The sequence below is a fragment of the Wasmannia auropunctata genome, unplaced genomic scaffold (assembly GCF_000956235.1).
Source record: "Wasmannia auropunctata unplaced genomic scaffold, wasmannia.A_1.0 LD336053.1, whole genome shotgun sequence".
Taxonomy (NCBI): domain Eukaryota; kingdom Metazoa; phylum Arthropoda; class Insecta; order Hymenoptera; family Formicidae; genus Wasmannia; species Wasmannia auropunctata.
Window position 1 is genome coordinate 629,577 of NW_012026837.1, and position 11,745 is coordinate 641,321.

The 11,745-nt window shown below is 32.9% G+C and overlaps 3 protein-coding genes across 15 annotated transcripts in view; 1 reads left to right on the top strand and 2 right to left on the bottom strand.

Annotated features, from left to right (window-relative positions):
- Positions 1-2: 2 nt before the first annotated feature.
- LOC105450924 lies at positions 3-2,988 on the bottom strand. Of its 12 annotated transcripts, none has more exons than XR_974518.1 (5): positions 2,206-2,988; positions 1,758-1,866; positions 1,451-1,661; positions 720-1,082; positions 3-242 (listed from the first exon to the last, which is right to left on the bottom strand). XR_974518.1 is itself a non-coding variant. In XM_011691052.1 (5 exons), the coding sequence occupies exons 1-4, from the start codon at positions 2,252-2,254 to the stop codon at positions 1,017-1,019; spliced, it is 249 nt and encodes an 82-aa protein (XP_011689354.1). In that variant the 5' UTR covers positions 2,255-2,988; the 3' UTR covers positions 3-242; positions 720-1,016. The 12 variants fall into 12 exon arrangements, 6 of the variants coding, with proteins under 6 accessions (XP_011689354.1, XP_011689352.1, XP_011689350.1 ...); XR_974517.1 differs by having other exon boundaries at positions 1,451-1,686; XM_011691052.1 differs by lacking the exon at positions 1,758-1,866 and having other exon boundaries at positions 720-1,069; positions 1,471-1,513; positions 1,583-1,686.
- A 201-nt stretch (positions 2,989-3,189) lies between these two features.
- The window catches only part of LOC105450931 (uncharacterized protein DDB_G0287625-like), an 11,271-nt gene continuing 2,715 nt past the window's right edge, over positions 3,190-11,745 (bottom strand). Inside the window, exons 3-7 of one of the 2 annotated variants that reach the window (XM_011691061.1) lie at positions 6,825-6,986; positions 6,078-6,420; positions 5,394-5,750; positions 4,378-4,801; positions 3,190-3,739 (exon numbers count right to left, since the gene is read on the bottom strand). In XM_011691061.1, the coding sequence (XP_011689363.1) occupies positions 3,361-3,739; positions 4,378-4,801; positions 5,394-5,750; positions 6,078-6,420; positions 6,825-6,827 (1,506 nt within the window). In that variant the 5' untranslated portion in view covers positions 6,828-6,986 and the 3' untranslated portion in view covers positions 3,190-3,360. Of the gene's footprint in view, positions 3,740-4,377; positions 4,802-5,393; positions 5,751-6,077; positions 6,421-6,824; positions 6,987-7,648; positions 7,813-11,745 lie in introns of those variants that run through there. The other variant, XM_011691060.1, reaches the window with a different exon arrangement.
- LOC105450930 (two pore potassium channel protein sup-9) lies at positions 8,237-11,457 on the top strand. The gene is made up of 5 exons (XM_011691059.1): positions 8,237-8,380; positions 8,489-8,644; positions 8,950-9,293; positions 9,388-9,506; positions 9,609-11,457. Exons 1-5 carry the CDS (start codon positions 8,254-8,256, stop codon positions 9,874-9,876), a joined length of 1,014 nt encoding a protein of 337 aa, XP_011689361.1. The 5' UTR covers positions 8,237-8,253; the 3' UTR covers positions 9,877-11,457.

Here is an 11,745-nt window from a genome sequence, read left to right on the forward strand (position 1 = left end):
TACTATTTTACGGAAATTGTAATTACGCTCAATTTTAAAAAGCTTTGGTAATATCAGTCCTTTTTTTCATCTTTATCATCAGTTCAATTCTCGTTGATGGTAAATCCAAATCATCTTCTTCAACCTTTTTCGTAGATTGTTCTTTGCCAGGTTGGTTCAATCAAGCGGTTTTCGGTTCCCTTTCTATGTCCATCTCATAATCGTTTGCCTCATCCTCAGCAACCTCTTTGGGATTCTGCGGGCTGGAAATCTCTTTGACCGTTTTATCGCATTTCTAGACCTATACTGTGGTTCACAGTGCAAACACTGTGAGCGATTATAACGCTAGATTCTAATTATTTCGCCTAACAAGGAGTAATTATGCAGAGATAAAAATAATTCTATTGATCGTAAGAAACGATGCGTTTCGTATTGGAGAAACTTAAACTATAAAGATATATCATATTATGGACATCCTTTTCTCTATTTGCATTTAGCTTTCCCTCTAAAGTTTTCTCTAAACTATTGATTAAACATTTTAACATTCAGTCGCTTTCAAAAATCGAAATAGCCTGAAATTTCGTTCTTTCTCTGTTGCTCTCTTATTTTTTATCAGACTGCAATTTTTTTAAATTGTAGTTGATAAAATTTTCGTATACACTCAAGATTTTTTAATAATTTTTGATAAAATATTATATCGCAAATTGTATGTTATCGCGGATTGTCTGCCTGACAATTACCTGCTGTCTTCTACGTCCTTTACTACGAAATCTGCTTTTTCTTTTTCTCCTCCTTCTGCTTCTACGACGCGTTCTGGATCCGCTTTTCAATCTTTGACTTCGTCTGCGTCTTTCTCGTCTTCTTTGTTTCCTCTTTTGCTCTTGAGGATTCTCGAGTCTAGCGTCGGAGTAACACAATTTTTAAAGAGATCCATCTCGCAAATGCTGATCTTATTTCTTTATAAATCGTTTTTCATCAAGTCCGAAGACACGCGTAGAATCCTGCACGTAGGATCAGAAGGGCTAAGGTAGCCCGACTCAACACCAAAACCCAACGTCTTTTTTTATATACTTTCTTGCCTCTCTCGTACCTATTGGAGAAAACTTAAAAAATTTGTTTGAGAGATAAAAAATTATTTTTCGAACAATAAAACCTTCTCCTCTTATACTTTTCTTTGAATCACCGTAAAATACACACACGCGCGCGCGCGCGCAGGTTAGATATACAAAGTTTTGTATATACAAAGTATATTTTTTTAATAATACGGATATTATATGGAGTGTAATAACATGTATGGAACTAATATTATCGAAATCAAGTTAAAATTTTATACATATAGCATGTCTATATGTCTGTAGTTATAGAACATTTGTAGAAGTAATAAGCAATTGCAGAAGTGTACGTTTCTCTACTACCGCTTTTAATAATTACTGCCATTACAATCTAATATTGTATAGAAATTTGTAATTACTTTTTCAATTAATTTTGTACCTTCGCTGTTCACGCATTTTTGCAAATATGAGGCCGGCAGATCCTTGTAAATAGAGCATTACTTGATATTGTGCAGTAATTTAGAAATCCTATCATTGTCCTTACGCCTTACTTTGTAGCCTGTGCTTCTGCCTATGATTCGCGAAACATAATCTATGATTTCGTTATGATGTTTCTCTTGGTCACGGCAACTGCACTTGTTCACAGGATAACGTTCTGTATGGTTAGAAGCTTCGTAATTCGTAACAAGGATATAAAAATTCGTAACAAGGAACTTGTAGACTAACTCAGGAATGTTTGGCTTGCGACGACGATGCTCTTTAGATTACATTATGGTGCAGAATAAATTAAATATTTTTATTTTATTTTTCTGTATTATACAATTAATCAAAAAAGCTAAAATATAAAAAATATACACTTTAATATACTGTTAATTTGGCTGGTATCATATATACCTACTATTTCAATTATTACAATTAAAATTGAAAATTAAAAAACCGCATCTTAAATAAAAGCTTGCTAATAACAATAATTCACATAATTAAATAATGAAACATGAAATTAATTTATGTACAAATATACGAAGCAGATATTATCAAATTTAGGGGGTTAGACAGAAAAAGTTTTTTCTATATATTTATTGCAAATTTGCATAAGATCAGTTAGGTTAAAAATACGTGAATATACATTACAAGAAATAATTAAAGTTTTTTTAACTCATCAATAATCACTCACTCATTTCTTCGTGATTTCTTGGTGATGCGTGCCTTTTTATGCGAGTCATTTTGAGTTAGTTTTGCTATTTTTTTTATTTTTAAACAACGTGGAAAATTTGTCGTCTAATTGTTGAATGACTTAATTTTTGAATTTTCTGATTAATCAGTTAATTGTGGCGCGAATTTTGTTTGAAGTCATCCGAGAGAATTAAAAAGGATAACCCAATGACTAATAATGTCGTTTTCTGTCGGTACTTACTTCTTAGCTAATTTTTCATTTATTTTCTCTTTTTTGTTTAAAGTCATTTGCAATTATCGTTCGAGTAATCGATTAATTAATGAGTAGATTTTAATAATTCACAAATATATAGTAATACACATACATATAATCAAGATATTATACATGTATATCACAGAAATCAAATGCGATAAGTCTTTGAATTCTGTAAACAATCAAAACATTTCTCTCTTTCATAATAATATTTATTTTATTTGCTAGTCAAATTCGATAGTAATAAGATTAACTTCATTATATAATATTTAAAAGTAAATTAATTTGATAGACATCTAATAGACAGGAAAAAGGATACAAGTAAGAAAATGGAAAGAGGAAACCGAAACATTAAAATGTTTGTGACAGCGGCATTTTGCCAAGTTCGTTTAAATCGGCAACAATTCCGACATAACGGTGTTGCAGGTATTGCATTCAATAAATAACTCCGCGCTTTGAATATAAATAAAATTCCAGTTAAAAATCTTTATTTTTCTCTGCTAATATTCAAAACTTATTACTTATTTATTAATTTACTCCATAGTGTAGGACATTATAAATTAATTTTAAAAACGAATGTTATATATATAACGCAGAGAGCGCATCCTCAAATAGTATATTTAAAAAGATTATAACAATATTAAATATTTGCAGAATAGATTTCTCTCTTTTCTATCGAATCTACATAAAATAAGATAGAAAAAATAATACACATTGCATACTTGTGCGATATAAAATATAATTTTAAATATATAAATCTCAAAAATGCATAATAAATATATTTTACAAACGGTAAAAAAAAAGACAAAGAATACGAAAGAAAGGAGATTCTAGTTTCTAAACAAAGAAAAATGCCATACAAGATGCAGGGTATTCAATTCATCCATTTAAAGTTCCATTTCTCTAGTCGTATTGCAGTTCATGTTCCATACTCCCTTTTTCAGATCTTTTATCATTGTCGTCATCACTGGAATTTTTGCTTTCTGTCTTGTTATCATTAATATTCTCCTCAGTCTTTCGTTTCTCCATCCTCGATCTGTCCTCTTGACTTGACATCGACTTTTGTCTCTCAGCTCTGTAGTTATCTTCATTACTTTTATGTTGGTCGCAATCTTTTCCGCTAACATTCTTATAACTTTTCTCAACTGGTTCACGATCATTCAGAGCACATTTCGAGGAAAAAGACGTACGCTGTCTTTTGACTGGCTTTTTAATGTTTCCGTTGTCGTCCATTTTTTGTTGTTGTTCTCGTTTATTATTGTTGACTGCACTGTTAATTTTGCTAAAACAAACAAAATAATTTTTCTTCTTGATAAGCAAATGTAAACTGACTGAAAACTTATTCTGTAGAATATCACAAATATTATGCTATCCATACAAACTGATAATACAATATAAGAAAAAGAGAATTTAATATCACGGTGACATCTTTTTAACCTTCTCTCTTTTCATATAATCTTTATTTAAATCTAATGCATTTAAATATAAACATATTAAAACATCCAATATATCACCATATTAAAATCCACATAAAAATCCATTAAATCCATTTTCGTATGTAATACATTGTAAGCTTGTTTTTGTCATTGTTTTTTCAATATAAAGAAAAAAGTGATATTTTTAGAAACAGATTCATGAGAGGTAGTTCTTTAATTTTATGTTGCGCAATTTTATGAGAAAGAAATATAAAAGTATAAAAACCGTTTTATATCAAATTTTAATACTTTATTACAAAATTTTAAAATTTTATTATACAATTTAATATTTTAATATCTTGAGATAATTATTGCGTATTACTTTCATGTATCAAATGGCTGTAAGAGGACAGTCTACATCTAAGATATATAGGATATATGTATAAGAAAAACTTGGAAAAATTATAATAAATAAATCTCTTTCTAAATAAAATAATTAACTAACTTGTTCTTTCTCGCAAAAGCTTTCAATTTGTTTCTCTCGCGTAACGATTTACCAGGCGATTTTTTCGGCTTGTTCTCCCGCGTGCTTAAACTTGTAGCAGGATTTAAAGTAGATTGCTTTTTGTGTCTGCTTCTCGAAGCCATTCGCCTGTCGTCCATATTACGAAAAGATTTATCTTGCGGAATTCCGCGACGCATTGCTTTTCGATCAGCAATGGTTGTCAAACGCGGCGTCTTTCCTCCTCGTCGAGCAATGCGTCGTCTTTGTCGAGATTCGGTGTCGGACCGTCTCCAACTCCAAGATTGTGTGTCCAGAGTCGGACACACACGGAGTATGTTACCTTGTCGATCGGTTGGGATCAAATAACCCGATCTCACGCCAAAAGATAGTGCTTTGCGGATATACTTTTTGGCCTGACGCTTTCCTGCAAAGTGTAGATATCATTGCAGCATTGGTTGTCACTCGTCGCCACTAGTGAACGCGAGTTTGATATTGCCAAAAACGCTTTTAGTTCTCCATGCATGTAATGACGTTAGATATATATTTTGATATTATATACAGGCACACTGAATGAGCCAATCTAATGCGCTTGAAATGTGCTCGCATTCGATGCATGTGTTCTAATAGAACAGATTGTTACTACACCACCCCAGCGCAAAAATTGTCAGTTTATCATATATAAATTGTTAGAAAAAGAAACAGAAAAGCTTTTTTACAATTTCTTGCGCGCGACCGCGCGCGCACGCGCACTCCAAAATTATGTAAAGAAATCTTTTAAATTATTTGGCTTGTTTTAAATACATCGAGAGAAAAAGAAGAAAAAAGAAAAATTAAATATAAGTTATTTTATTTATATTGGTAAACCTAAAGCGCGGGAACCTTCCAAAACAAATGTTTAATGTGAAATTCAATTATATATACGTATATCATTGTAGTCATTTCTTTATGCTACTCTATATTGAACATTTATTTTTACCACTATATACACAGGCAGAGAAATTCCATTAAAAATGCACCTTCTTCGACGCCAGCTTTAATGTAACTGTTAATAAGCTGTACCAAGGATCTTTTTCGAAAAAGTGCTTTGGCACTGTTGAGCGAGTTTGCCAGCGTAATTGGTTCCACTGAGACATTTGACACGCTACTATTCGCGGAACTTGTTGGTGCCGAGCTATTTGCAGCATCTGTTGCTTCCGTGAGACTATCGATAGATGTAGGCTTAGAGTCTAACGTGCATTCAGACATTTGTGTGGATTCCGAATCATCGCGATGATCGACCGTTTCGTATGAAAGTCTTTGCCGCTCGTGAGAGTTCTGCGTTTTTTGACAATGTGTTCCGAAGCGACGTTTCGAAGACGGAAAGCGTTTTGTCTCTACGTGATAATAAACATATACTAACGATATTAGATTACGGATCGGTATCTTTAGGTTATTTCTAACTGAAGATACAATTAATTTTATCGAATTATATCGTTTATAATTATATATAAAATATACAATTAGAATAAAATACAGCGTTATATAGATATTTTTACTCGGAACCTTTGGTTTCAAAATTGAATAGTTCAAGTTGTGCAATATTTAAGGGTAGATTAAAATAATTTAAAATTTAAATAGAACAAAATAAAATAATTTAATTTTATATCTGAGTTTATTGTAATTTGTTAATCAGTAATTATGCGTCTCAATATCATATTTACCATGATTATACTTATCGATGGTGAGGAGTTCATAGACCAATTGAGGTATACTGATAGAATCGCATGATTGCCGTTGATATAGAGTGTTGGCGCGTTTGCAGCGTGACGATCTAATTTGGGAACTAGTATCAGAATGTGATATTCGTCCTGTTATCCGCTTCTTCGCGGGTCGGTCTCTCGCTTTTCTCGTTTTTGACGTCATTATTTGATAATAGTATTTCTCTTTCGTTTTCCGCTTTCCGGCAAATTCGCTGTACAGGCATGCGATCGCATAGTTGGCATTGATTTGAGATAAAAGTTGAATGGTGCTTTTTTTCGTTGTTTTATTCGTTCGTAGAAAGGTCTATAAATAAATTTAATCGCAATCTTAGTATTTAAAAAAAAAAAAAAATATATATATATATATATATATATATATATATAGGTATATATATATAATGATTCCAGCATGCTTTCTCTTTATTAAACATTTGGATGAATTATTATTGATATATGTCTTGCCAAGAATAGAATTATGTTCTCATCACCAGTAGCTATATACTATTTTTAGTATAGCTATCCGTCACAAAAATAAGAGACACAATCTCACAATCTCACTCTATTGATTTATCATTGTGTCATTATATTAAACAGTAATTGATATCAATCTCTTTCAGAAAAATCATAATTGAAGAATCAACAATAAATTATCTAAATAACTTGTTACAGCTTATATTTATTGTATAATAATGCTCCGTTTGGATATACCATTTCTATCGATTTTCAATGTATTTGTCGTAATTGGACGTGAGAAACGAAACTTGTCCATATCCGAATTATAAGAATTCCTGATATAATGGCCATTTTTCAATAAAGGTTGAAGCTTCAGTTTCTTATTGTTATCTTTTTTGCAGAATTTCTAAAGTGTCACTAAAAATTATAAAAATATAAAAATTATAAAAAATATAAAAATATCATTATTTAAAGATAAGATAGGAAAAAATATGTAAGAGAGAGTTGAGAGAATTTTTTATTTAAGCATCCTTCTCACCCTCTCTCTTTCTAAATATATACATATATAATTTTAATTAAATGCATAAAATCTCTTCTTCCAGTAAATAAAATTTTACTTGGATTATGTGAAATTATACCTTGCATAGCTTTCTTCTAACACTTCCGCTAAGGGCCATTTTCATCAATCTTCGATTAAGTTAAAAACCGAACTTATGTCATATATTATACGGTCTTAAAACTTATTATAAGGTCTTAAAACTGCTGTTGGTATTACTATTGGCATCTGCTAGTTTTAATTGTCGGTTAACTTAATCGAAGATTAGTGAAAGTGATCGTCTATGACAAGAGGAAATAATATTTTTAGCTATTAAAGATTTCTTGAAACTGTTTCGCGAGAAGAAATATTATAATCATAAATCTAATAAATGTCTAATAAATGCTGAATGCAGGACATGTCATTTACTTAAATGACAAAAGCTAGATTATAATGTATATATAATAAATTTGTAGGTAAGTTGCCGAGTTATCAACGGTAGATTTAAACTGTGCAAAGTTGCAGGTGAAGCATATTCACCAACATCATCGATCGGTGGGTCTGTCGGCATGACCAACGTAACTACACTGTTGCAAGATGAAAACGCATCGTATGTACTATTGGGCTGAGACATCAGTGATTACCACTCGGTTGCCGCGCAGTTATCACTTGGTTGTAACATTAAATCACCGTAGTTACCACCGAGAGTTACTCCCAATCATCACTACTTGTACGTTTGAATAAGTTAGCTAGGAGCAGCGTATCCCCACGAAACTTCCTTCGTTGCTTCGCGATCAATACTCCAGTCCAGCTTCAGACAGATAGCGTGCAACGATGGTTGCCTCGTGAGTATAGTCGCGCTGTGCATACTCTCTCGTATAACGTCTCGAGTTTTCAGACGAGTGTTCTACCTGGTTCCGCCTGATATGCAACATAAACTTGCCGCATGTATGTTCATTTTTCTAGTGCAAAATAAATATATATTTATATGCTGTGTACAAAATGCTGTCCTGCATAAATGTCGCGTCTTGCGAGGAACGTTATTGTCAGGGGAAATCTCGGAATACATGTTGAGAGTGTGATCACTGAATTTTTTATTCTGTAGCGCGCTTAGGCGCGCGATATTCTCGCAAGGACAAAACGGCGAAGATGAAGAGACAGAATGTCAGAACTCTGTCCTTGGTAGTGTGCACATTTACGTATCTCCTTGTCGGTGCCGCGGTATTTGACGCCCTTGAATCGGATACTGAGAGGAAACGCTGGGAGTTTCTCTCGGGTGAGTTATCTTATTCGCTGTTTAAGTCGATGAATATTTTTAAGCGGATCGATAATTGATAATTATTTTTGTCACTCGCGCGCGATGGGAAATGTGTTGCTGCTGCAGAGATACGCCGCAATATGATGAGGAAATATAATATCACACCAGAGGACTACAAGATGGTCGAAATTGTAATAATAGAAAACAAGCCACATAAAGCGGGGCCGCAATGGAAATTTGCGGGTGCCTTCTATTTTGCCACTTTAGTATTAGCCATGATTGGTAAGTCGTGCTTTGTTCATGCTTTGCTCGAAAATTGTTAAAATTATTAATGTATTTACATTAAAGACTGGATAATAAATTTAAATTTAATTAAAAATTATCTTTTGTATCACAAATCAATAGAAAAAATGTATTTATATATAATTGATATTAAAATAAAACAATTACAGAGATAGAGAGAAAGAGAGAGAGAGAGAGAGAGAGAGAGAGAATGGCATCTGATAAAATCTTAAAAAAAAAAATGTATATATATATATATATATATATATATATATGTATGTAAGTAAAAAAATATTTTTTGTCAGGTTATGGGCATTCCACTCCTGTGACCAAAACCGGAAAAGCGTTTTGTATGGTGTACGCAATGGTGGGAATCCCTTTGGGATTGGTGATGTTTCAGAGCATTGGCGAGCGATTGAATAAGTTTGCGTCGGTCGTGATCAAACGGGCAAAGACGTATCTTAGGTGTCAAAGAACTGAAGCTACAGAGATGAATCTCATGTTGGCCACTGGTCTGCTTTCGAGTATAATTATTACGACAGGTGCTGCAGTGTTTTCGAGATACGAGGGCTGGAGCTACTTTGATAGTTTTTATTACTGTTTTGTGACACTCACGACTATAGGTTTTGGTGATTATGTCGCTCTCCAGGTAATAACGCTAAATATATAATTTAACACTTGGCTGATTGCGAGCGAGGGAGAAGCACTGCATCAGTAAGATTTATAGATAAATTATTTTGCAGAATGATCAAGCGCTTTCCAATAAACCTGGATATGTGATTTTGAGTTTGATCTTCATCCTGTTTGGTTTGGCCGTAGTCGCCGCCAGTATTAATTTGCTCGTATTGCGCTTCATGACCACGTAAATAATTAACTAAATACATAAATTTTCTGTAACAGAATCAATTATTTTTTTACAGATATTTGGAAAAAAATATTAATTTCCTGCGAAACATCATTTTAGGGATTCCGGTGAGGCGCGTCGCGACGATATTGAGCTGCAATCCGCCTCGCATCACGTTTTGACGTTAGACGGTGAGGTTGTGGCGGTAAACGGAAAACTCCTGGCCAGTCACGTGCCTATCGTGCACGATACAGACGATTGCGTGAGCGTATGTTCCTGCACTTGTCTAGGTCCAGCAAATTCCGAACTGCTGGACCCTTCCGGGTATCAAGGTTACCGACCACCCCCGACTTCTGCCAGTCTCCGAGTAAAACGTGCGTCCGTCTGATGGAGGGAGTTTCGTCGTCGCAGTTTACGTCGCCGATTTTCCAAGGCCGATAGCCGAGAATTGCTCGGCATCGATGTTTAAAAATGTTGATTCTCCGCACAAAACTCAGCTAGCTCGCAAGAGAATACCGCGCACTGTGATACACGCATCCATGAAGGACAATTTATAACGTACGTTTCGTAAAGATTTTCACACTCTCTGTGTGAAAAAATGTATGACATTTAAAAAACTGCCATTTAAAACAAAATGTTTGATGTATGATGTATGATACGCGTATAATCAGAACGCCAGCTGCAATGAGAGATTGTTAATCGTTCCTGTCCGAATCCTGTCTAAAGCTTGAAGAAGGACGCTTGAATAATGTGTTCCTGCTACATTTCTGGCTGCATTATATCAACGCACGTATCCCTAAACAAGTTGATGCATTTTGATAATTAATGTTGCTCAATTATATCAATTTTTGACGCATCGATGGTGTATATCCGCGTACGTGTTACGCGATCGATTTGAATATGACACATGCATGATGTGATACCGTATAATAATCGTTTCAATCGGTAAAATACATAAATATGAAATATCGATTATTCGAATATTCAACTGAATATCTCAAGTGCAGATCTTTGTAATATTGTCTTAAACAAAAGTGGGAGGGATCCACTACACCTCAGAAGAAATGTACGCGAGTAATCGAATCTCGCGAATTATAATATCTAGCTAAAAAAAAAGTGATGGCACACATTTATACATACATATATCGTAATGTTGTTAATGTTACATTAATGTAATATATGCATGTATGCAAAGTGAAAGAGCATAGATCGCTTCGATAATCTATTCTAGAGGTTTTTACATTTAACAGAATTAATTAACATTTAATTTAATATCACAAGCAATTAAATGCTACCGCGTTACTTTCATTATACGTAAACAGATTTTGTTGCATTTGCCACATGTTTATTATTTTTTTGACAAAACTTATGTATTGTTTTATTTGGAGGCTTGTATATTCGCACCAATTAGAAGATATTTTTGCGGTAGATATAAGTCTGAATTCATTTTGCGTGAAGTACATTATTACTTCTTGCTGTTAAATATATATATATATTTGAAAACCTCTAACTGAATCGTATTATATCGCTGCAAAGACTATATATACATACATATATGAATATAAACGCAATAGAACAATATTCTAGATATTATGAATACCTCAACAGCGTATATTACACACACACACACACACACACATTTTCATATTTATATTCGTAAAGAAATTTTGTCTCAAAAAATTCGACGTGATCACTTTTACGTAATGAGATCAGAAATACATATGTACACATAGATGAGTCATATTTTTTTACACATATTTACAAGATAAAATAAAAAGTGCAAGAAAATACCCGGAAAGACTGATAACTTAAACTAAATCCAGCAAAATTGCTATTTGTTTTAATAGAAATTTTTGGACTTTTATTGTTTAGTTGCATTAGTATTCTTTAAGATATGTAGTTTATCATGCATTTTTTAATATCATGTTGTTATCTGAAATAAAGTGATACGATAAATTCCAAGCAGCAATGAGAAGTAATTCAATTCTTTAAATATTTCATCTTTTATTTATTGTATGTTAATAATATAAATTAAAAGTAAAAGTGGCATTTCAACATTTACAACATTAGTTTCTATTTATATTTTATTTTCAACTGACACGCCAAAGTTGAGAGATAGCGTTTAATTACATAGATTTTATTGATATTTGATAGATATTTCGTTTTGTTGCCTCATTTCATTAATTATTGTAATGCATCGTAATCGCGATTGTTACGATCCGTATATATATGTATATACACACACACACACACACAC

Bases quoted from the DNA above. Each gene is read 5' to 3' on its own strand.
- LOC105450930 (XM_011691059.1), top strand. From the start codon at position 8,254: ATGAAGAGACAGAATGTCAGAACTCTGTCCTTGGTAGTGTGCACATTT. The intron at 8,645-8,949 runs GTAAGTCGTGCT...ATTTTTTGTCAG, and splicing joins TTTAGTATTAGCCATGATTG to GTTATGGGCATTCCACTCCT. The intron at 9,507-9,608 runs GTAAATAATTAA...ACATCATTTTAG, and splicing joins GTATTGCGCTTCATGACCAC to GGATTCCGGTGAGGCGCGTC.
- LOC105450924 (XM_011691050.1), bottom strand. From the start codon at position 2,254: ATGACTCGCATAAAAAGGCACGCATCACCAAGAAATCACGAAGAAATG. The intron at 1,687-2,205 runs GTGAGTGATTAT...CTAACCATACAG, and splicing joins AAGAAATCACGAAGAAATGA to AACGTTATCCTGTGAACAAG. The intron at 1,083-1,470 runs GTACAAAATTAA...AAATTTTTTAAG, and splicing joins AAAATGCGTGAACAGCGAAG to TTTTCTCCAATAGGTACGAG.